Here is a 21,949-nt window from a genome sequence, read left to right as displayed (position 1 = left end):
CTATTCATTTTATTGGTCTTTGTCTTTTGTGCATGACCCTTGCTCAGATACCTGGTGATTCTGGGTTGTCCACTCATATTTGAGAGTGAGATTCTAAATGCCAAGCTCATGAGGATGGAACTTATTAATTGGTGGGCCTTCCCATAGGTTGAATAGGTACGGACCTGTTTGTTTTACTAGGAAACACCAAATGTTAACAATTACAAATATTTTTCCTTGGATCAGAAAGTTGCTCCAGAAGAAACCTTCCAGTTTCCTTGAGCGTGTTAGCTTAGCTGCCAGTGCTCTGCGAGCTAAATGGGGAAAGGCCCACAAGCCTTACTGGTTAGTATGTTGACTTTCATTTTATCCCCATGTTTTCCTTCTGGTGCCTCATTCCTACTCTGGTGTCCTTGAGAACAGAGCTGGTTCAGCCTTACTAAAGAGTAAATCGTGGGTCTTATTCCCCAGTAAGGGTGAGCTTAAAACTTCTTTATTCCATCAGTTGTCCTGTTTTCAGTCCACTTCTCACTTCTACCTTCAGAAATTCCCCACACTTCCAATATCTAAGCCCTTCCAGGAGTCTGCGTGCAGATGAGTTTATCATTGATTTCCACCCCTAAAGGCTTATTAGATTTCAGCTTTTTGTGGTTGGCCAAGTCTTCATCACTGTTAATCTACTCTCTAGCTTAGTGACTCCTTGATTACTGCTGTCTGTTCTCTTGCTCTTTTGTCTTTATATGCTGTCATCTTAGTGATGTTTCAAGGAGTGGAGACAGAAGGTTCCATCTGCCATGCTTAAATGGAAATATGCTTTGACTTTTCTAATCTTTCTTTGTAGACTTCCCCTCCTTGATCCTTTGTACTCTATTTATTATTAATAGAGTATAATTTTCATTTTTGTAGCCTATCTAGTTATTTTACCTCTTGTATTTTGCTTAATCAATTAAATTTTCTTCTCTTTCACATTTAGAACACATTCTTTTTTTCATTTAGTGTATTTGATATGAAGTCGTATTAAAAAATGAACCTATATTCTAGAAATAAAGGTATTAGATTGCTAATGCATTATTACTTTCTCTAGAGGAAGGGTATCTCTGAGTGCTTTGATAGTTTTAGTTTTGCTTTCAAAAGAAATTACTGGTTCATATTCCAGATTATCCATACCATTAAAGGTGTAGGAACCTGGTTTTAGAATGCTAATTTGTGACCTGTGGTAGAGAATTGCATATTAGAGTCCTTTGCGTAGAGAATTAATAGCTTATTTATTAAATATGACTTCTTGGGAGCAGGCATACCCAAGTAATGGCTTTCACTTATGGAAAAAACATCATAAAATAATAAAATATAGATAAATGGACAGAGAAGTTTTTAAAGAATATTTTTTAAAATGTAATTACAGCATAAGATGTAATTTTTCAGTAAGCATAGTAAAGATAAATGCTGTTATATTTTATAAAACAAATGAATTAAGGTTTTTCTTTTGTTAAAATTAAAACATCTTTTATTTCAGGAGATATGATAACATGGTTGCTTGCTAATTCATTAACACTGCTTAAATGTTGCTTTCTCATATAGTCCACAACAGTATTCCCCACCCCAGCATAACTCTTTGTGCCCTTATCCTCCTTTGTTTTTCTTCAAAACACTCTTACTCCTTATATTGATATTTATATGTTTATTGTCTATTTTCGTTAACTAGATTAGGGCCTTTTTTTAATTCATTGCTGTATCTTGAGTGTCTAAAATCGTGCATGGCACATTGAAGGTATTCAATAAATATTTGTTAAAGGAATCAAGGATTAAATATTTGTAATTTACAGGAAAAAACATGCCTACTTTCAGGTAGAAATTGAAATTATTTGAAATAGTGCATGAGATTAGGTGAAACAAGTTATTAGGGTATAGTCAAGAGAGTGATAATATTAGGAAGTTGAGTTACTGATTTGGGTTCTAAGACCCTCTTAGCATTTCCGTTTTATGCTGCCTATATCTCCTCCCCGTTTCAAAAGTATCTCATGAGTGAGGTTCATTTGGAAGGTTCCTTGCATCTTCACAGTTTTATAGGTTGGAAAATTATAGGTAGAATAATTTATTTTGAAAGACACACGTTTAAGTTGCCTCTCTACTTTTCTTAGCTGGATGAAAAAGAAAGTCGGCGTCTGTTCCAACAAATCCTTTCTGGTGTGGATTATTGTCACAGGCATATGGTGGTCCACAGAGATTTGAAACCTGAAAATGTCCTGCTTGATGCACACATGAATGCAAAGATTGCTGATTTTGGTAAGGATATTTTTATAGTTTCATATATTCATTATGTTTAACAAACATCAGTAGGATTCTTCAGATAACTTTTGCTTTTATATAATAGACTGAGTATCCCAAAGTAGCATATCCTCACCATTTGTCTATGAGCTACAAAAAGGAGTAAAAATAAGGAATTCTCTTAGCTTTATGTCTTTAAAATTGACTTTTATGACATAGGCAAACAATTTAAATTGGCAGCATTAGCGACATCACTTGAAAAGAGACCATTATTTGTGAAGGACCATTATTTAACTATTTGCTAAATAGTGTTATCAATAGAACACACTGTTTTCAGTGTGTGCTTCTGATCAAGTATGGAGCAAGAGGAAAGAGACTGGGCTGGAGTTATTCAGACTTTGAAAGCCAGAAGGCAAACCATATGAACAAAATTATTTTTAAAAAAAGAAAGTAAAATATTTTAAATAGAAAAACATAGTTTCAGCTTGAGGAAAATTTAATGAATTTATTTTTCCTTTATTTCTTATATAAATTGCCATTGACATTATTAAACCTGAGATAAAAATGAATATCTACAAGTCTCTTTTTTTAGTTTCATTTCAAATCAGAGGAGATACTTATATTTTCTTAAGTTTTGTATATGTTTATATACTTTAATCTATAGAGATTCACTAAATAGTGCCCAACAGCTCTGAGCTGCTGAGTTTTTTTGTAACTGACTAAATTATTTGACTTTCTTATTCTTTAGTTGTCATTATTTTTTATACATTGTATTTTTGAGGAGGCAGAGTTTTCTTTTTTTCTTTTTTTTTGGCCACACTGCGCAGCTTGCGGGATCTTAGTTCCCCCACCAGGGATTGAACCCGGGCCACAGCAGTGAAAGCACCGAGTCCTAACAACTGGACCACCAGGGAGTTCCCGAGTTTTCTTTTTGTAGTAGAACTATGAAGGAACTTTGATATTAAAAATTATTATTATTTATTTTATTTTTATTTATATATTTTTTTTGCGGTACGCGGGCCTCTCACTGTTGTGGCCTCTCCCGTTGCGGAGCACAGGCTCCGGACGCGCAGGCTCAGCGGCCATGCTCACGGGCCTAGCCGCTCCGCGGCATGTGGGATCTTCCCAGACCGGGGCACGAACCCGTGTCCCCTGCATCGGCAGGCGGACTCTCAACCACTGCGCCACCAGGGAGGCCCTATAATTTTTTTTTAAAGAATCAGAATGGAGGTTAATAGAAACTTTTAATTCGGTTCTACATTTTTTTCTAGTAATTTCTATATTAATAAAACTTAAACATGCCCAGTTTATTCTATTAAACAAAATAACCAATAACTTAATATGTACTCATGAAACTCCAACAATGCACTAACTTTATATGTTGAAACAGATTGCAGATTTTATGGCATAAAGGCAAAATATTTGGGAACAGTAAAGACTACAGGATTCTGTTGAAGCAAAGAACAAAATGATGATTTATCACTTTAATGCAAACTCAATTTTATTGTTTAATGGAGTTTTGTTTTTATTTTTGTTCTTGGGAAATCTTGAGCAGTGGATTTTGTGCATTTTCAGGTCTTTCAAACATGATGTCAGATGGTGAATTTTTAAGAACAAGTTGTGGCTCACCCAACTATGCTGCACCAGAAGTAATTTCAGGAAGGTAGTGTTTGCCACCTCCTCCCCGCCCAATATATTTGTAATTGTCTTCTTTTCCTAGACTTTGTTAGTCTATAGTGTAATATTCAATTCTATTGAAAGGAATTTAAAGCTTATTTTTTTCTTATCCAGAAGGTATTCTATTTTAAGAATAAAACATTATAAGTGAATAAGGATTAAGGACTCCATTTATTGAGGAGGATGTTGGTTTGCAAGTCAAAATTATATTAGTCAGATGAGAGTACTCGTTTTTTCCCCTGGTGGAAGAAACTGAAGGTTTAAAACTAGCAAGTTTTAAAGGTGAGACATTAAAAACTTGAATAATACAGAAATATCTAGTAGTAAGAAATAGTGTACTATTTGCTTAGATGAAGAATTAAAAGTGTAATGGGTAGCTTTAATTTTTCAAATTAGCTTTAGCTTTTATGATAACGTGCCTTGGGGAATTGGACTGAAGTATTGATAAAGTCCTCAGATTTTATTTAATTTTCATTCTTTAAATCTTCTAGAGACTGAAATATTTTAAGAATTCTAATCTCTCAATTTACTAACCACCAGCATTGAGAACATGAGGATCTTAGTATAGGGCAGCTTTTCGGATAGTTTAGATGACAGGAAAATTTAATTTTTTGAAGAGTAACTGTTCTTCAGTATACTACTGAAAGTGAAAACAAAGAAGCTAAAGTTTGTTTACTAGTTTTTATAATTAACTTTTAATAACTTTTCATTCAAACCATGTTTCTTTGTTTGAATGTCTTACATCCTGATTAATTTAGAATGCAGAAATAGAGTAGTATTTTCTTTCTATTTTCATAAGCTTGCTTGCCTAGACTGCTCAGAGAAATTATATTTGTGTTAAGGCATGGTTATGAGTAAGGCAGAAATATCTAATTTTAGATTTATCAAGGTTCATCATTACCTTTTTATACTAACTTAATGTTTAAATTATTATTACATGTGGGTTGTCTATTTGGGGAAGAAAACAATTTAGGATCTGGATACTGGGGGCAGTGTTAATTAAATAAACAAAAAGAAATGTCATTGTGCATATATGTAATGGGCCATTACTGAAGTTTAATTTTCCCAGTTTGGATAAGGTCCTTCTGTGAGGTCTAGATGTATGGAAACTTTTACTTTCAAAATAGTATATATTGATCAGTTCAATAATTTATTTGACCAATTTAAAGAAATCCTTCCCTGAAGCCAGACTTTGAATGGGTTATCTAATTAGTCAGTAGCTAGTTAAGTCAGTGGGTTACAGTGTACTGCAAATAAGAGTTTCAAATCTTCTGCGAATTAGTTAGCTGGGCTTCATTCTACAGCCTCAGGCCCCTTTTACCTTGGTATGAGGTATGAGGTATGAGGGTTATTTCGGAGAGTGGCTTTAGAGTCAGAACATTCTCACTTGATGAAAGATCACTTAATCTCTCCTCTGTAACCAAAAAACAATGGTTTTAAATTCAGTAATGATATGTTTGTTCAAAGTTTGGCCCTATTGATTGGATATCATGAGGACCCTTGTGAGGTAGTATGGACAGAATTTTAGCTATAGTTTGTAACTTAAAAAAATTCTTAATTTTTGTTTTCAAAGATAATACTGATAGAATTAGTATAGAATCTGTATGTGTAGTACACAGCAGTGACTTATAGAAACCATATTCTGACTAATAATTCTTTATGAAGTATCTATATTTAAAATGATTAATTGATTTACTCTTTAAGTTACTAATGATTGTTTAATCCAATTGATATTTCCTGTTACAGATTGTATGCTGGTCCAGAGGTAGATATATGGAGCAGTGGGGTTATTCTCTATGCTTTATTATGTGGAACACTTCCATTCGATGATGATCACGTGCCAACTCTTTTTAAGAAGATATGTGATGGGATCTTTTATACCCCTCAGTATTTAAACCCTTCTGTGATTAGCCTTTTGAAACATATGCTGCAGGTGGATCCCATGAAGAGAGCCACAATCAAAGATATCAGGTGATAAAGCAACTTGATTATCAGATCTAATAGTATCAGTGATATAAGTGAAAGAAAATTTTGCAGAACAGTATGTACAATGTAATCCTGTTTTTATGTTAAAAATAGTGTATAGACTCATTTATTTTATTTTGATATTTAAGAACACATACTAACCCGGCTGCTTTAGGGAAGTAAGATTGGTAGGAGGAAGGGCTTTCACTTTTTTGCTTTTGTTTCTTTATTTGTTTTGAAATTGTAGCAGTGAACATTATATTACTTTTTTTTTTATTCCATACATCTACAAAGTTGCTTTAATGAAATTCTGAATACAATATTTTTTATTAAAGTAAATGTGTATACTGTAACTAAAATAGAGGGGAATTCACTCTTAGCTAAGTATTGTAATAATATACTTGGGGTTCAGTAAGGAAAATATAATCTCTTCTAGGCATTTCAAACAGGATAATATCTGATCAGAAAAATAGGTGCTTACAAAATAAGGTGGAGGAGTTAAAGTCAGAAGTGGGGGAAGGGTGCTTTGATCTGTCAGTTTTGTCACTCCTCACTAGTTCTTAGGACACCAGTAAGTTACTTTTTTTTTTAACTTTTTTTTAAATTCAAACAGAAAGTCACAAAAATTATAATCATCCTCATCAGTTCACTCAGTCCCATGTAATTATTATTTTTTTATCTTGATCTTTTGTTAGCACTTTTATGAATTCATCAGTTTTCCATTAGAGTTCTGAAAATGCTTATTCATTCAGTTCAGCAGTATAGTCAGTTACCAGAAACCTGAACTTGTCAGTGTATTACTTTTTTTTTTTTTTGCGGTACGCGGGCCTCTCACTGTTGTGGCCTCTCCCGTTGCGGAGCACAGGCTCTGGACGCGCAGGCTCAGCGGCCATGGCTCACGGGCCCAGCCGCTCCGCGGCATGTGGGATCTTCCAGGACCGGGGCATGAACCCGTGTCCCCTGCATTGGCAGGTGGACTCTCAACCACTGCACCACCTGCGAAGCCCAGTGTATTACTTTTTAATTTAAAAAAAGAGCTAATAAAAAGGACCCTGGTTGGGTATTAGATTTGGTAGTGATTCTTTAAGATTTTCTATAGTATGCTTCATGTTTGACTTTTACATATTCTCATGGGGACTAATATTTTTTCATAGTAAATTTCTGTGTTGCTATTTGAGTTCTGATCTTATAAATTATCATATTTTTCCCTTTTGTTCATCTCAGGGAATGAGAAAATTTTGATTCAATGAATGACATGTTTGTTTTTGTAGTAGTATACATTGAATTACATATGAAATTACTGTTTTGTAGGTAAAAAAGTCCATCAATTTTACCAGTTGCATATGGTTCCACGGAATAGTTTAAATAAGGCAAAAGTGATGATGACAAATCTCCTTCTCAAATTTGGGCAGGTCATTTCTGATGAAGATTTTTTAAAAAACTGCAAACTTTGTTTCTTCTACCATCATTTTTCTTTCCTTTTTTTCCCTTATGGAAATTTCTCTTTTGGTCTTCTAACGGCTAGACAGCACACTTCTCTGAGATGGAGGGCGAAGGAAGAAAGAAATCAGACGTATATCTGGGAATAGTAAAGAAGAAAGCATTAGGATAATGAAGAAGAAAGAAAGATCATATGTAGAACTTAAAGCTTGATTCCTAAAATAGATAATTAATAAGGACCTACTGTATAGCACAGGGAACTCTACTCAATACTATGTAATGACTTATATGGGAAAAGAATCTAAAAAAGTGGATATATGTATATGTATAACTGGATTCACTGTGCTGTACGGCAGAAAGTAACACAACATTGTAAATCAACTATATTCCAATTAAAAAAAGAAGAAAAGAAAAAAGCTTCATTCCTTTCCATTTACTCCATATGCTGCAGACTAGCTAAAAAACAGACTGTGAGTGGCGGGGCATGACTTTACCACTAGAGGAGAAGGACTAGTCGTTCTGTAAAATTTATATTTCAGACTATCTTAGTGATAGCTTTTTCTTGTGTTTTACATGTTTTTTCCAATTTAAATGAAATATGTGACAATTGGAAAAGACTTAGAAAACACGAAAAAAATTAGAGAAGAGAATTAAAGTGATTTTTAATTCCATTACCCAGAATATAATCATTGTTCTTTTGGGTGTTTTCCTCTCTTAATATTTTTAGTTTTAGCATATTTTTTTTTACATAGTTCAAGTCAAAAATATCCTTTTATATATGAAGTTAGGAAATCCTCAGTTCCTTCATTAAAATAAGGGGATATTATCTTCACAGAGTTGTTTGAAAATGAGGTGAGATAATATATATGAAGTGTTTAGCCCAAAATCTACCACATAGTAAGCACTCAATGAATAACAGTTGTCTATTTTTGTTGTTGTTATATATTTTGTCACTTAACATTATATCCAAAGAGTATTATAATGAATCCACAGACTAATTTTGTTCTCTTTCTGAGCTGGAAATAACATGGTCTTTGCCATTGCCATTTGTTCCAAAACTTTGAAGTGTAGACACTTTGTTTCTGGTTGCTCCAGCAGTGTTTTCTCCCTCTTAAAATCAGAGGAAGGCTGGAGAATTTCCCTTAACATATACAATGAAATGTGAGCCAGAAGAGGAAAATCTCAGTTTTAAAAAAATGATAGGGCTTCCCTGGTGGCGCAGTGGTTGAGTGTCCGCCTGCCGATGCAGGGGACACGGGTTCGTGCCCCGGTCCGGGAAGATCCCACATGCCGCGGAGCGGCTGGGCCCGTGAGCTATGGCCGCTGAGCCTGCGTGTCTGGAGCCTGTGCTCTGCAACGGGAGAGGCCACAACAGTGAGAGGCCCGCGTACCGCAAAAAAAAAAAATAATAATAATAATACAGTATGAGTATAAATATAAATGAATTCATATCCTAAATTCCCCCAAACTGTTACTTTCAGTCTCATCTCTCCTAGAAGTCCTTCTGACCCCTGCCATTTTCTCTCAGGGAACATGAATGGTTTAAACAGGACCTTCCAAAATATCTCTTTCCTGAGGATCCATCATATAGTTCAACCATGATTGATGATGAAGCCTTAAAAGAAGTATGTGAAAAATTTGAATGCTCAGAAGAGGAGGTTCTCAGCTGCCTTTATAACAGAAATCACCAGGACCCTTTGGCAGTTGCCTACCACCTCATAATAGACAACAGGAGAATAATGAATGAGGCCAAAGATTTTTACTTGGCAACAAGCCCACCAGATTCTTTTCTCGATGATCACCACTTGACCCGGCCCCATCCTGAAAGAGTACCATTCTTGGTTGCTGAAACACCAAGGGCACGCCATACCCTCGATGAATTAAATCCACAGAAATCCAAACACCAAGGTGTAAGGAAAGCAAAATGGCATTTGGGAATTAGAAGTCAAAGTCGCCCAAATGATATCATGGCAGAAGTTTGTAGAGCAATTAAACAACTGGATTATGAATGGAAGGTAAGAAAGAAAGAGCATTCTGATTATTAGCACATTTGACAAACCTGTAGTCTATATAATGTTTTCTAGAAGAATTCCTTTTGACTTTGTTTTTCTCCATACCATATGCTAGGTTGTAAACCCATATTATTTGCGTGTTCGAAGGAAGAATCCTGTGACAAGTACATTCTCCAAAATGAGTCTACAGTTATACCAAGTGGACAGTAGAACATACTTATTGGATTTCCGTAGTATTGATGGTATGTACGTCACACAGAACAACATAGATGACATATTAGACCTTTTTACCTAATTTGGCATTTTAGTAAATCTTTGATTCTTTTGAAGCTTCTTGAATTGTTCCTAGTAATTCAATAGCAAAAGAACATAGAATATAAGATTTTGTGCCTTTGTTGACGTGAACATTTGTGTATCTTGTGAATAGTTTATTGTCCTTTTAAGATTATCTTCTAAAATCCTTAAAGCCTGATACAGCCTGATCCTAAAGTGATAGTTCCTTCTACATTTCTGTTTTTTGTAGTTCATTTTGGTAAGATAAAATATTTTATTTAGAATAAATGTTGACTTCTAGTAAATGGTGCAAAATCATACCATGGTTTGAAATGTACATTAATTCAGGTCTCCCATGCATATACACTCTTTTTTTTTTTTTTGCGGTACGCGGGCCTCTCACTGTTGTGGCCTCTCCCGTCGCGGAGCACAGGCTCTGGACGCGCAGGCTCAGCGGCCATGGCCCATGGACCTAGCCTCTCCGTGGCATGTGGGATTTTCCCGGACAGGGGCATGAACCCGTGTCCCCTGCATTGGCAGGCGGACTCTCAACCACTTCGCCACTAGGGAAGCCCCGACTCTTAAAACTAATTTACCTTATCTACTAAAAAGCCTGATGGAACACATTTGACTCATAATTCAAATAAATATCAATAATAATTCTACCCCAGCATTATGAAAGGCTATAGCTGTGTGTGTGTGTGTGTGTGTGTGTGTGTGTGTGTGTGTATATATATATATATATATAAAAATGTTCTCTCACAAACAGAACCTTTTTAAAAAAATAATTAATTATTTTTGGCTGTGTTGGGTCTTCATTGCTGCGCGCGGGCTTTCTCTAGCTGCAGCAAGCAGGGGCTACTCTTCATTGTGGTGTGCGGTGGCTTCTCTTGTTGTGGAGCGTGGGCTCTAGGAGTGCCGGCTTCAGTAGTTGTGGCACATGGGCTCAGTAACTGTGGCTCACGGGCTCTAGAGCACAGGCTCAGTAGTTTTGGCACACGGGCTCAGTAGTTGTGGCTCGTGGGCTCTAGACAGCAGGCTCAGTAGTTGTGGCGCACGGGCTTAGTTGCTCCGCAGCATGTGGGATCTTCCAGACTAGGGCCTGAACCTGTGTCCCCTGCATTGGCAGGTGGGTTCTCAACCACTGTGCCACCAGGAAAGCCTCCCAGAACCTTTAATTAAGTAGAAGTTTATGGCAATTCTTTATTGGCCAAATCAATTGAATTAAGATATGTTGCCACTTTTGTTCATTTAAGATTATATGGAATTATTAGATGAGATTTACCTGTGAATTTTTTGTCTTCTTTGTAAACTCAAAGATAGTACCTGCATAGTATCAGAAAGACATAGTTTTGAGCTATGATATGTTGGCTAAACCTGTTTGTCTATGTCTAGATGGTATTTTTCTTCTAACACTTACTAACACAGTCTGAGATACAGAATGGGTTTTATTTTTTTCCGTTGTATTTGGATTAAATTCATGAACCTTGGGGCTTCCCTGGTGGTGCAGCGGTTCAGAGTCCACCTGCCGATGCAGGGGACAGGGGTTCGTGCTCTGGTCCGGGAGGATCCCACATGCCGCGGAGCGGCTGGGCCGGTGAGCCATGGCCGCTGAGCCTGCGCGTCCGGAGCCTGTGCTCTGCAACGGGAGAGGCCGCAACAGTGAGAGGCCAGCGTACTGCAAAAAAAAAAAAAAAAAAATCATGAATCTTAGGTTTATTAGTACCTGGGTTTACCAATTGAACGGACATTTACTGTTTTTATATTGTGTTCCCAACTTAGGTTTTCCTTGATTTTTGTTCATTGGAATTGTTCTTTTATAAGATCTTAAATCAAATATGAAGACAAAGTGGGAGAATGAAGAGCACCAAGATGAGAGTAGGAGACTTGGGTTCTAGATTTACCTCTCTGTTCATTTGTCACTTAACTCTTAAGGGGTTTATGTTTTCTTATCAATAAAACGAGGAGTTAAATGAGATGATTTCCAGGGTTGAAATTTTAAGTGCATTTATTCTATGATTTTAATATAGAAAGATTGACTTTTATTGCTAGGGAATGATGTTTATTAAGCCTCATTATTAGTTTATTGGGCTCTCTTAATCCTGGATTGCAAGACTGATGAGTAGCCAAATATGTACCCAATCTTAATAAGTCATTAGGGGAATACATTGCTGTGTGTAAAAAAGGCAAGTGGCATAATACAGATTCATTGCTTCTATTTTAGGAGGTATTCAAAGTAAACATGCTCTTGATAGCTGGTCAGTGATCTCACTAAAAGAAGCAAATTAAATACTATTAAAATTTTCGGGAGGGTGTCATGGATTATAATAAATTGAATTTTCTTTTTACCCAGATGAAATTACTGAAGCCAAATCAGGGACTGCTACTCCACAGAGATCGGGCTCAGTTAGCAACTATCGAGCTTGCCAAAGGAATGATTCAGATGCTGAGGCTCAAGGAAAATCCTCAGAAGCTTCTCTTACCTCATCTGTAACGTCACTTGACTCTTCTCCTGTTGACTTAACTCCAAGACCTGGAAGTCACACAATAGAATTTTTTGAGATGTGTGCAAATCTAATTAAAATTCTTGCACAGTAAACCTAAAACTTTGCTTATTTCTTTGATAGCAATAAGCATGCATAATAAATCATAGCCAAATGCTTCCATTTATAATCAAGTTATACATAATTATAACTGAGGGTTGGCCTTTTGGAATGCAGTTTGCACAGGGACTGGAACATGATTAATAGTTAAAAGCATAATGTGCAGAAATGAATTACGACAATTTTGTTCATTGTTCAGTAGGCATATAGAATAATATAATATACACAATGAATTATAGATCTCTCAGGCTCACTTGATTTTTGGCTATTTTATATTTAGTGTATACAGGGCTTTGTCAAATATTAATTTACCATAAAGGCCTTCATATATTAATTACATGTTGATGTGTTATATATTTGCTTCATAAATTTATTCAGTAAATATTTGCCTAGAATCCCCAGAGAACTTTACAGGTGATTTTGTTTTCTGGGCTCCTTAAATAGCAAGTATCTTCAACAGTACGGACAGCCTGGATGATTCTTCCATATCCCCTCCTTAATATTCTTCTTATTCTGTAGTATATGGTAAGTCACCTTAAAGATATTGGACACATTTAAATTTTTTTCTTTCATTTGTTAAGTCCAAAAACACACAGAACTTATATATTCAGATACTCTAGGCACTAAGTTTAATTTTACAATTTGTCCCACTATATTCTGTACATAAATTGCTCTTTTTGTCACAAGAGCTGTGTTGCATATACTGTAAATAAATCATGCTGGTTTTGCCAATATCACAAAGTCCTCTGCTCATCATGTCAGTCAGTATTAAATGTATGCAAAAATTTCCAGTCATTCAATCATGTATCTTTTAAATTGATTCAGTGCATAGAACATGTCTTGCAAACTATTTAAATGCTCAGATATGACTTTTTTTCCTAGACTTCATTATGGACATTTTTTAAAAGAAAAGTTGAAAGGCTGTAAGGTGATCACATGTGTATCTACCACTTAGATTCAACATTTGTTAACATTTTGCCATATATGCTTTATCTATATCTGTATATAGATACAGTTATATATATATATGTGTGTGTGTGTGTGTGTGTGTGTGTGCGCTTTTTTCCCCTGAACCATTTGGATTTTGCAGATATATTCATCACCCCTCAACACTTAAAGCATCTCCTAAAAAAATGATGACATTCTCCGAAAAAAACCCATAATACCATTAAAAATTAATAATTCTCTAATGCCATCTAATCATGCATATTTAGATTTCCCCTGTTGTACTACAAATTTATTTCAAACCAGGCTCCAATTAATGTTTATACATTGCATTTGGTGTCTCCTTCATCAGCTATTACTTTATTATTGTTTTGATAAAATATGGAACAGATCAGTTAGTTCTTCTAAATAGTAACATTTGCTTTGGATTTTAATTACTTTTTAAAAAGTAGCATTATGGAAACTGCCTAAAGTTGCTTAATCTTCCTAAGAACTCTGATTTATATTTCCTTTCTCTTGCTCTTAGTATAATGCATTACATAATAGGTGTAAGAAAAAAATTTAGTCACCTCAGATAAAATTCGTATCATGTGTATGGTAATAAAAAATTACTGTGTCACTCATAATTGCCTTATACTATATTTTAACTTCAAGAAGAATTTTTTGGTGTTATTTTTCCATTGCAATGGAACTATCTTTTTTTCTCTTTTAAGACTCTTTGTATTGTAGTTTTGTTTTTGGCACCTCTGTAACCAGATGATAATGTACTCAAATGTCATGATAGCTCGCATAGTTACTGTAGTTGTAGATTTGGCTCCAGTACCCCTAGAAACATGCACTGAATTCAAAAGAAAAACCTTGCTTCCTTTTGTCCAGGGCTTATTCTATTCAACTTAGAATCTGAAAGCTGTATACAATTATAGGAGTTCCATTTAAATATAAGTTCAAACTGTATTTATAACGTGTATGTGGCCCTCTGTTTTGAGGATATTGACTTCATGTAGGCTCTAAATGCAGCATTATGTTCCTAATGTTAAGAACAGAAGACTGTATTTTTAAAGCTACAGATTTGTATATAGAACTAAGACATCGTTGTAATGTCTCTATAACCTGTTGTGGGGAGCAGGGAAAAAAAGAGGAACCAATTAAATAGGACCTTCTAAAAATTGTTAATTTTGTAAACTGCTTCTTTTAAGTTATTGTGGTTCCTTTTAGTTACTGAGTTTTATTTTGAAGATATTTAAATATTGCACTTGTACAAATAGTATAATAAATGCACAGACTATTGCAGTAAATTCTTTTTTTAAGCTGGGATATTTGAAATGACAACTTTTGGTCGAGTATGTCAAGGTTGCATCAGAATTTTCAGAAATTTACTGTGGTTTGCAAATTCTTACTAATTGAAGATGTAAGGGAGTCAATGCAAATGATTTTTAATCTTTTTTTATTATCTTTTCAGCAATTTATATTTTTTGTGATTTTATGCAACCATATTTTTACTTTGTCTTGACAACTGAAAGATGTATAAGGTTTTTGCCAGAAATGTACTGTATACATAGTTTTAAATATAACAGATTTTACTGATATGTAAAATTTTTGCCATTAAAATAAATGATTTCTCACTGAGAGGAACTTTTCTACCAGGTTGGGGGATATGGGAGCTTAATATATCATATCTAATTTAAAATAATTTCACTGAAATAAACTCCATTGCTTTTACTTTGATTATATTTTTTCTTTGGATGGTTCTGTAGTTTTTCAGAGTTTTAAATGATTTTGTACAAAAAGTCCTGCCCTCTCACCCTGCCCCCCCCCCTACTTTTTGACCTTGTAGTGATACCATTCACACTGAATTAATGACTGGTGGACTATGGGTGGATGTAGAACTCCATGAACCTTTGGAATGAAAGAAAAAAAATGTATTTAAATCTTTTCCCTTTAACTCCTTCCATCTCCCCCATCCACAACAGAAATCATATTTTCTTCGTGAGTTCTCTTCACTAGATGAATGAAAGTCCACATAAAACATAACTATAAATTGGTAGTATGGTAGAAATCAATCTTTGTGGTACAATATTTCTGAGACTTGTTCATGTATGTCTTGACCAGAGTATATTTAAGGATACAATTTCAAATACTTTGATTTGGAAAACGGATAATAAAGAAAAACATCATTTTTCATCGGCTTACAATGTGCTTAACTTTTTTAACTTCTGGGAAAACTACATGGAAAAAAAAAAGGCACTTGTTATGGCTGACCATCTGTGCACTTTTTAAACAATGTGCCTAAAGTATAGTGCTTGAACAGATTTTAGCACTTAAACGTGGTGATTTTTGTCTCATCTAAATTAGTGAGTTTTTGTTTCATCTAAAAATTAACCACCTGAACAAAATATTAAGTTATATACAATAAAAATCAGAGCAATTATCTTTGGCTGCTAACATTAGATTTGGTTAGTATTCCACTCCTGTTAGAATTCAATCAGTATGAAATCTTATACGGCGTTGTTGGCAGGGCTTGTGTTAGATTGCTGACATTCTGAATCCTTAAAATAGCTTGATAATTTTAACAGAACACAGTACTAGACTGTTATGAACAGCACATAGATTGTTCTTTTAGGGAACTTAATTACTCTTAAGTAACCTGACTGAACAAAATTGTACAAGAAATTCTCTAGTCTGAAAAATAGTTATTGAACTGTTCTATTTATTGTAAACAAATGGGCTGTTCTATTTATTGTGGATGACAATAAACGTTAACTATGACAAATGTAGAGGATTTCTAGCAACTTGGAAGATGATCATGTTGTCTATACAGACAGCATGGGAAATTATCAAATATATAAATAGATGCATTATGATCACAGACCAAAGTAAGTAGGAAAGTGGTGGGTGAAGTGTGAAAACTTAGTGTTGGAGGTCGCCTTTACTAGGGTAGAGTGGATCAAGATTAAGTTATTTGAGAGATTTAGGAAAGACTCCTTTTAGAAAGGGGTACGGCTTCGAGCACCGTTTAATTATTTTACTCTGCAAACTATATCCCCTCATAAGGCAACTATGAACCAAGCACTATGAATGTGACCATAAGGCATAAATCCTGCTCTGAATGCCTTGTTAGGGAGATATATATTTTTTAAAGAGTTTTATAGAGGTATAACATATACAGAAAAGTGCACAAATCATAAAATATTTGGCTTGATGTATTTTCAGTGTTTTAGGTTTGCAATGAACATGGCCATGTAAACCTCTAACCCAGATGAAGTAACATTGCCATCACCTTAGTAGTGTCTTTTTTATTAATATCAGAAGTGATATAATATCAGAAGTGGTATACTATCACTTCTGCCCTATCCTACAGGCCACACAGAACAAGCCTGGTATGATGTAGGAAGGAACTACACAAGAGTATGAATGCCAGGATTAGAGATCATAGGTGGCTATCTTGGAGGTTGGCTACCATAATTGCGTATTGCTCATTTTGAAAAAACTGGTTCACTTCCACAGTTCTTACCGATGTTAAAACATTTAATCCAACAATATAAATAAAAATCGCATCTGATACCACCACTGATCTCACTGGAAAAATCTGAAAGTACTGGGAAGCTGGCAAGCTCCCTGTGGCAAATACATGTTTTCCAGAATGATGATTTTTGCTTAAATTCTTGAATTTTATCATTGGTAACTGTCGATTGTTTTCCTTGATGTAACAGGCTCCCTTTGTTCATTTTCACGAAAAGGCCTGTCAGACCCAAGCCTGAAAACCAGCAGGGGTGTAAGCCCTTCTAAGTAAAAATTGTATTCCACAAAAAAAGCATCTACTTCAGTTTATAAAGCAATTTCACGAGTGCTTTTATCTTGAGACATCATACTTCAATATACAGCAAAAGTACTTTGTACCTCCCATTTTTGTCACACAATATTAAAAAAAATGTGTGTACTCAAGGGTCATTTTAATAAAATAATTTTTACTGCTTCGTCAAGGACATTGAGGGACTGCCTCTTCTTTTTCTTACAATGAGTGTGTACAGTGGTGGAGAATACAATGACTACTAGTACAGCTTGGTAGCATTGCCCTGATTCGGGCTGAGGTGCCAGTGGTTTTAGCCACCATTGCTTTTGCACTCTAAGTGCAAATGTCAACATTGTGAAAAAGGTAAATGACGTCTTCATGTTAGTATGAAAATAGGGATAGTTTTGACTTTAAAAGGATCTTGACGACCCTCAGGTCTGAGGATCACCTTTGGAGAATCCTTGCTTCCTATCAGTGGTTCTCAATGGGGTAGGGGTGGGGTGGGGGTGGGGGTGGGGGGGGTCCATCTTTTCCCAGGGACATTTTCTCATGTCTGGAGACATTTTTGCTTGTCACAGCTGGTGGGGTGGGAGTGGATGCTAATGGCATCCAGTGGGTAGAGCCCAGGGATGCCGCTAAACACTCTGCCCTGCACAGGAGAGGCCCCCTTCTCCCAACAAAGAATCATCCCGTTGGAAAAGCTACAGCCTTGAGGTTGAGAAAACTGGTCTACAAAAATGATCCACAGCGACATTAAGAAATCAAAACGATCTTAATTTTTCAATTTCCTAAACACTTCCCCGTATTACATATCCCCACTTTTTTAAAATTTTCAAGACAGCTACTTTCGGGCCATAATTTTTTCTTCTTTAGAGAAATTGAGTCCAACTTTTTGCGGGTTTTTTTCCCCAACGGTTGAGCCACGGCCGTACCCTTTTTCAGTCGGGTTTGCCTCTGTCTTCAGCGTCTGGACGACCTCATCAACTAGGTTGTAAAGTCCTTTAGGGAGAGTCGTGAGTCAATGCTCTGGATTCCCCCCAAATCGTTTTCCCGGGCCTCTTCTCCTTTACCTGCTGACTGGATGGACCTCGTGGTACCGCCAGGGCTGTCCTCTCCGCGCGCACTCAGCCGGCGCAGCCGTAGCTTTCCGCGCTGCCGAGTTGTGGGCGCCCACGCGCCGACGCTCTCGTCTGCCGCTAGAGGGCGCTCCTTGCCCGGGAGGCCCGGACTACCAGCCTTGGAGGGTAATAATGGGGTGGGGGCGGCCGCAGTGACTTCTGGGATTTGTGGTCCCGGGGAAAGGATTACGGAAGAGAAAAGCGCTGAGTCGCCTCTTCCCTGCCAGCTTCTCTGGACTGTTCGCACGCCCCATATCGGGCAACCCCTATCTTGGGACACCCTGCACCTACGGCAAGCAGGCAGGAGGTCAGGCGCGGTAATTTCCGTTTCCGGTGGGCAAAGGGCAAGCGGAATGTAAACACGGGACCCGGGGAGTGGTCATCAGGTAACAGGGGTTACGGGTCTGTGGTGGAAGCGGGAGGAAGTTGAGGAAAGCGAGGCTGGTGGGTCTTGGGGTAACGGGAGAAAGGAGCTTCAGAAGTCGGAGTTGAGGCCCACCGCGGGTGTGGCAGAGGCTGGACGCTAAGGTTGGTCACTAGGGACCAGCAAGTCTGAGGATCGGGCCCTCCCTGGCACCCGTTCTGAGGCGGGCGGTGCGGCTTTGACCCGTCCTGAGCGGCGGGAGGAGCGGAAGCGAGCTGGCTTTGCCCCCAGCGTGGCAGGGGCCCGCGGCCGCGGGCGGGGCTGTGAACTCGCGGGTGACGTCCTGAGCAGCCTTTATGAACTTCGCTCTTCTTTACTGTTGTGCAAAATGAGGGGAAATCGCTAATGCTGTTTTCTCCTGTGCGGTAACATTTTCGGGTAAATCGGTTCTTGAATTCCTCACCTCTGACTACATCCCTATACCCGGAAGGATGCTGTTTTCATTACCTGTTTGTGTTCATCAGGTTTCTCGTCTTGGGTGCTGCATTTTACGTCTCAGTGAAGAGAAGCATTCTCTAGCTTGTGGCAGGGTATAATGTCTGTATTATTAGTTCCCACACTTCTTGGTCCCTCACATTGCCAACTTGGAAACTTGAAGCCAGAAAACGTAATCATCCTCATCCTTGTCTCCTTTAGGGACAGTCATAAATACAAGACTTCTTTCTTATCTTGACTTATTTTGTTATCTCGTGAGACCTTCCTAACGATTCATTCTCTCATGTTGTTCTCTTTCTGGGCCTCCGAACTTGTGTTCCTTAGTAACAACACTTACATTTTCAGTCATTTCTTGGTTCTTTCCCTAAGTTACTTGCAGTCATCTTTAAACAGAGGAAACTCATTCTTCTCTATTATAATGGGTCTGGGGAGAGAGTTTGGCGTTGTCCTGATTCCCTAGTATAGCTTATAATCCATTACTCCTACAGGCTTTTCTAGAAATCTCTGCTCCTGTGGAAAGCATGTGGTTACCCGTGTCAACCCGTACATTTCTTGATTGCTGTAATTTATTGGCACTTTGTCATATTCATTAAGAACTTAGGTACATGACCCACAATTTTCTTACCCCTCCAAAATCTGCCATTATCTTGGGCCTTTCCACGTTAGTGACCTCATAGCCAACCTCAGTTTTTTTGTCTCCTTCATTCTAGTGGTTACTTATACTTTACTGCAGCATGTGTATCAGTGATAAAGATCTTGGTATCTGCTAGAACTTACTTGCTATTTCATTTCTCTCCCTCCCTTACTGCCACAATGCCCATTCTTTGATAGTTTTATGGAGACCTCTGGTTCATTGCTTTTCCTTATCTCGATAGTTGATCAGTCAGTTGATCATAATCTTCTTGGCGTTATAGGCTCCTTTAAGAATGGAATGAAAGCTTAGAGACTCTTGTGCAGATTGCACACAAGCATATAAAAATGTATATAGAATTCCAAGGGTTTCTCAGTATCTTTAAACCCATCCATGTAACTAGCAAGAGCTCTCGATCCCTCAGCAAATCCCTTCTCTAAATAAATATTTGTTCAATTCTTCCAGGGTTTCCTTTAACTTTGTTCCATTAGTTATGCTGTCTTGCTTAGCCCTTACATTTGTATATTATTGCAGATTTACAAAATAGTTTAACATTTCTTATCATTCTGATTAACCCTATAGTTCTGTGAATTAAGTCATTTCCTAAGTTTGAATCTTTCAGAAACTTTTTATGGAAAATTTCAAACATATATAAAAGGAGAGAAGAAAGTACAGAGAATCCTGTGTACTCACCACCTAATTTCATCGCTTATCAACTCAAAGCAATCTTTTTATCTAAATCTCTCTTCTATTGCACTCCCCACTCCCACTGATTACTTTGAAGCAATTCCTAGATATCGTGTAATTTCATGTAAAATATTTTAATATGTATTCCTAAAAGATAAGCACTCTTTTTGTCAACATAATCGCAATACTGTTATACCAAAAAAAAGGAGGAACTTCTTAATATTATCAAATATGAAATCATTGTTCTGATTTCCCCTATTATGTTGTAAAGGTTTCCTCCCCATTGGCTTGTTTGAACCTGTAGCTAAGCAAGCTCCACACATTATATTTGATTTGTGTGTTTCTTAAGTCTCACTTTTTTTTTTTTCTTGAAGAAACCTGGCAGTTATTTCTTGAAGAAGCCAGTTTTTTCTTTAGTTTCTGTGTCTTGCTGTCTGCATCTCTGACATCTTATTTAGCATGCTCATCTGTATCCCATATTTCTTGTAAACTGGTAGAGGTTTGATCTGATTGAGCTTTAACTTTTGGCAGAAGTACTTCATGGATGCTGCGTCACTTCCATCAGGAGATACAATTGTGGTCTTGTCTTTATGATGTTAGCAGCCTTCAGTGATTATTGCCTAGATCCACTATTTTAATTAGGGGTCAAAAAATGATGACAGTCTAATCCTATTATCCTTTCTTTACCTATTTGTTGGAATACTTCTATAAAAGGCCAAGTTTGAAATTTAAAGCTCTTTCCTTGTCATTTTTCCAGAATGGCTTCCTTTGGATGGAAAAGGAAGATTGGTGAGAAGGTCTCAAAGGTCACTTCCCAGCAGTTTGAAGCTGAAGCTGCTGATGAGAAGGATGCAGTTGAGAATGATGAAGGGAACTGGCTTCATGCCGTTAAACGGAGGAAAGAAATTCTCCTTGAAGGCTGTGCTGAGAAGAGTAAACAGCTGAAGGACGAAGGAGCCACTTTGGCTGAAAATAAAAGGTATGTTTTTAGAGTTTTCTTTTCGAGAACAGTTTTGGCCTTTGGTAGGACAGAATACTCCTCAGATCATCCAGAGATCTACAGTCAGGCCTTTGTGCCTTTGACTGGTATCTCCCTTGTGGTGCTGAAGAGTTTGAGAAATTAAAAGTAGTGCTGAACAAGAAGCGCTTTTTAAAAATTATTTTCTTTGTTCTTTATCTTCTTTTTTCTTTCTTTTTTTTTTCTGTTGGTAAGGATGGTTATAAGATTCCTGTTTATCATTTTTGTCATAATTGAGTCAAAGTTGAGGAACCAGCATTTTTGTTTCTAGGCATGTTATTATTTTTGATTCTGGGAGTAATCTTATTAACTCATTGTAATATAAAACATAAAATAATGCTTAAGCTATAATACATTAGCACCTCAAATTGGGAGTGAATGGTAGACAATAAATCAAGGACAACTAACAGCTTAATGGCCTAATGTTAGATTGTGAATTCTCATTTGCAGTGTTTTAGGCAAAGATTTTCCTCTTGTAGAACTTTGCAAGATTGGCCATTCTGTCTTAGTCAGAAGAAAACCAACTATAAATTTTCCACGTTTATGAAATCATTTTCAGAACATCCATAAAACATCTTTAGAAATTCCTGTAAATGCCTGTTAAAAGTTCATTAACTTTGTTGTTTTTATCTTTTTCTCTAGACCACACTAGTGTGTAGAAGGGAAAAGCTATTCAGTTATTGCCAT

The 21,949-nt window shown here is 36.7% G+C and overlaps 2 protein-coding genes and 1 long non-coding RNA gene across 10 annotated transcripts in view; 2 read left to right on the top strand and 1 right to left on the bottom strand.

Moving 5' to 3' along the window:
* PRKAA1 (protein kinase AMP-activated catalytic subunit alpha 1) overlaps positions 1-14,878 on the top strand; it is a 46,394-nt gene extending 31,516 nt beyond the window's left edge. For all 6 annotated transcript variants that reach the window (XM_030882035.2, XM_060295733.1, XM_060295735.1 and 3 more), the window contains 6 exons: positions 2,118-2,262; positions 3,820-3,907; positions 5,668-5,892; positions 8,855-9,341; positions 9,454-9,580; positions 11,965-14,878. In XM_030882035.2, the coding sequence (XP_030737895.1) occupies positions 2,118-2,262; positions 3,820-3,907; positions 5,668-5,892; positions 8,855-9,341; positions 9,454-9,580; positions 11,965-12,209 (1,317 nt within the window). In that variant the 3' untranslated portion in view covers positions 12,210-14,878. The remainder of the gene's footprint in view (positions 1-2,117; positions 2,263-3,819; positions 3,908-5,667; positions 5,893-8,854; positions 9,342-9,453; positions 9,581-11,964) is intronic.
* On the bottom strand, positions 3,392-18,369 carry LOC115866506 (uncharacterized). Of its 2 annotated transcripts, none has more exons than XR_004044673.2 (3): positions 18,020-18,369; positions 12,095-12,144; positions 3,392-7,465 (listed from the first exon to the last, which is right to left on the bottom strand). It is a non-coding gene; the product is annotated as an uncharacterized lncRNA (long non-coding RNA). The 2 variants fall into 2 exon arrangements; XR_011377315.1 differs by lacking the exon at positions 3,392-7,465 and adding an exon at positions 10,849-11,289.
* Positions 18,236-21,949, top strand: part of TTC33 (tetratricopeptide repeat domain 33) — a 34,770-nt gene continuing 31,056 nt past the window's right edge. The window contains exons 1-2 of one of the 2 annotated variants that reach the window (XM_030882042.3): positions 18,236-18,453; positions 21,002-21,223. In XM_030882042.3, the coding sequence (XP_030737902.1) occupies positions 21,003-21,223 (221 nt within the window). In that variant the 5' untranslated portion in view covers positions 18,236-18,453; position 21,002. The other variant, XM_030882043.2, reaches the window with a different exon arrangement.

Source organism: Globicephala melas, chromosome 3, assembly GCF_963455315.2.
Source record: "Globicephala melas chromosome 3, mGloMel1.2, whole genome shotgun sequence".
In the NCBI taxonomy this organism is placed as follows: domain Eukaryota; kingdom Metazoa; phylum Chordata; class Mammalia; order Artiodactyla; family Delphinidae; genus Globicephala; species Globicephala melas.
The sequence above is the reverse complement of the archived record's forward strand: the minus strand, read 5'-3'. Positions and strand labels throughout refer to the sequence as shown.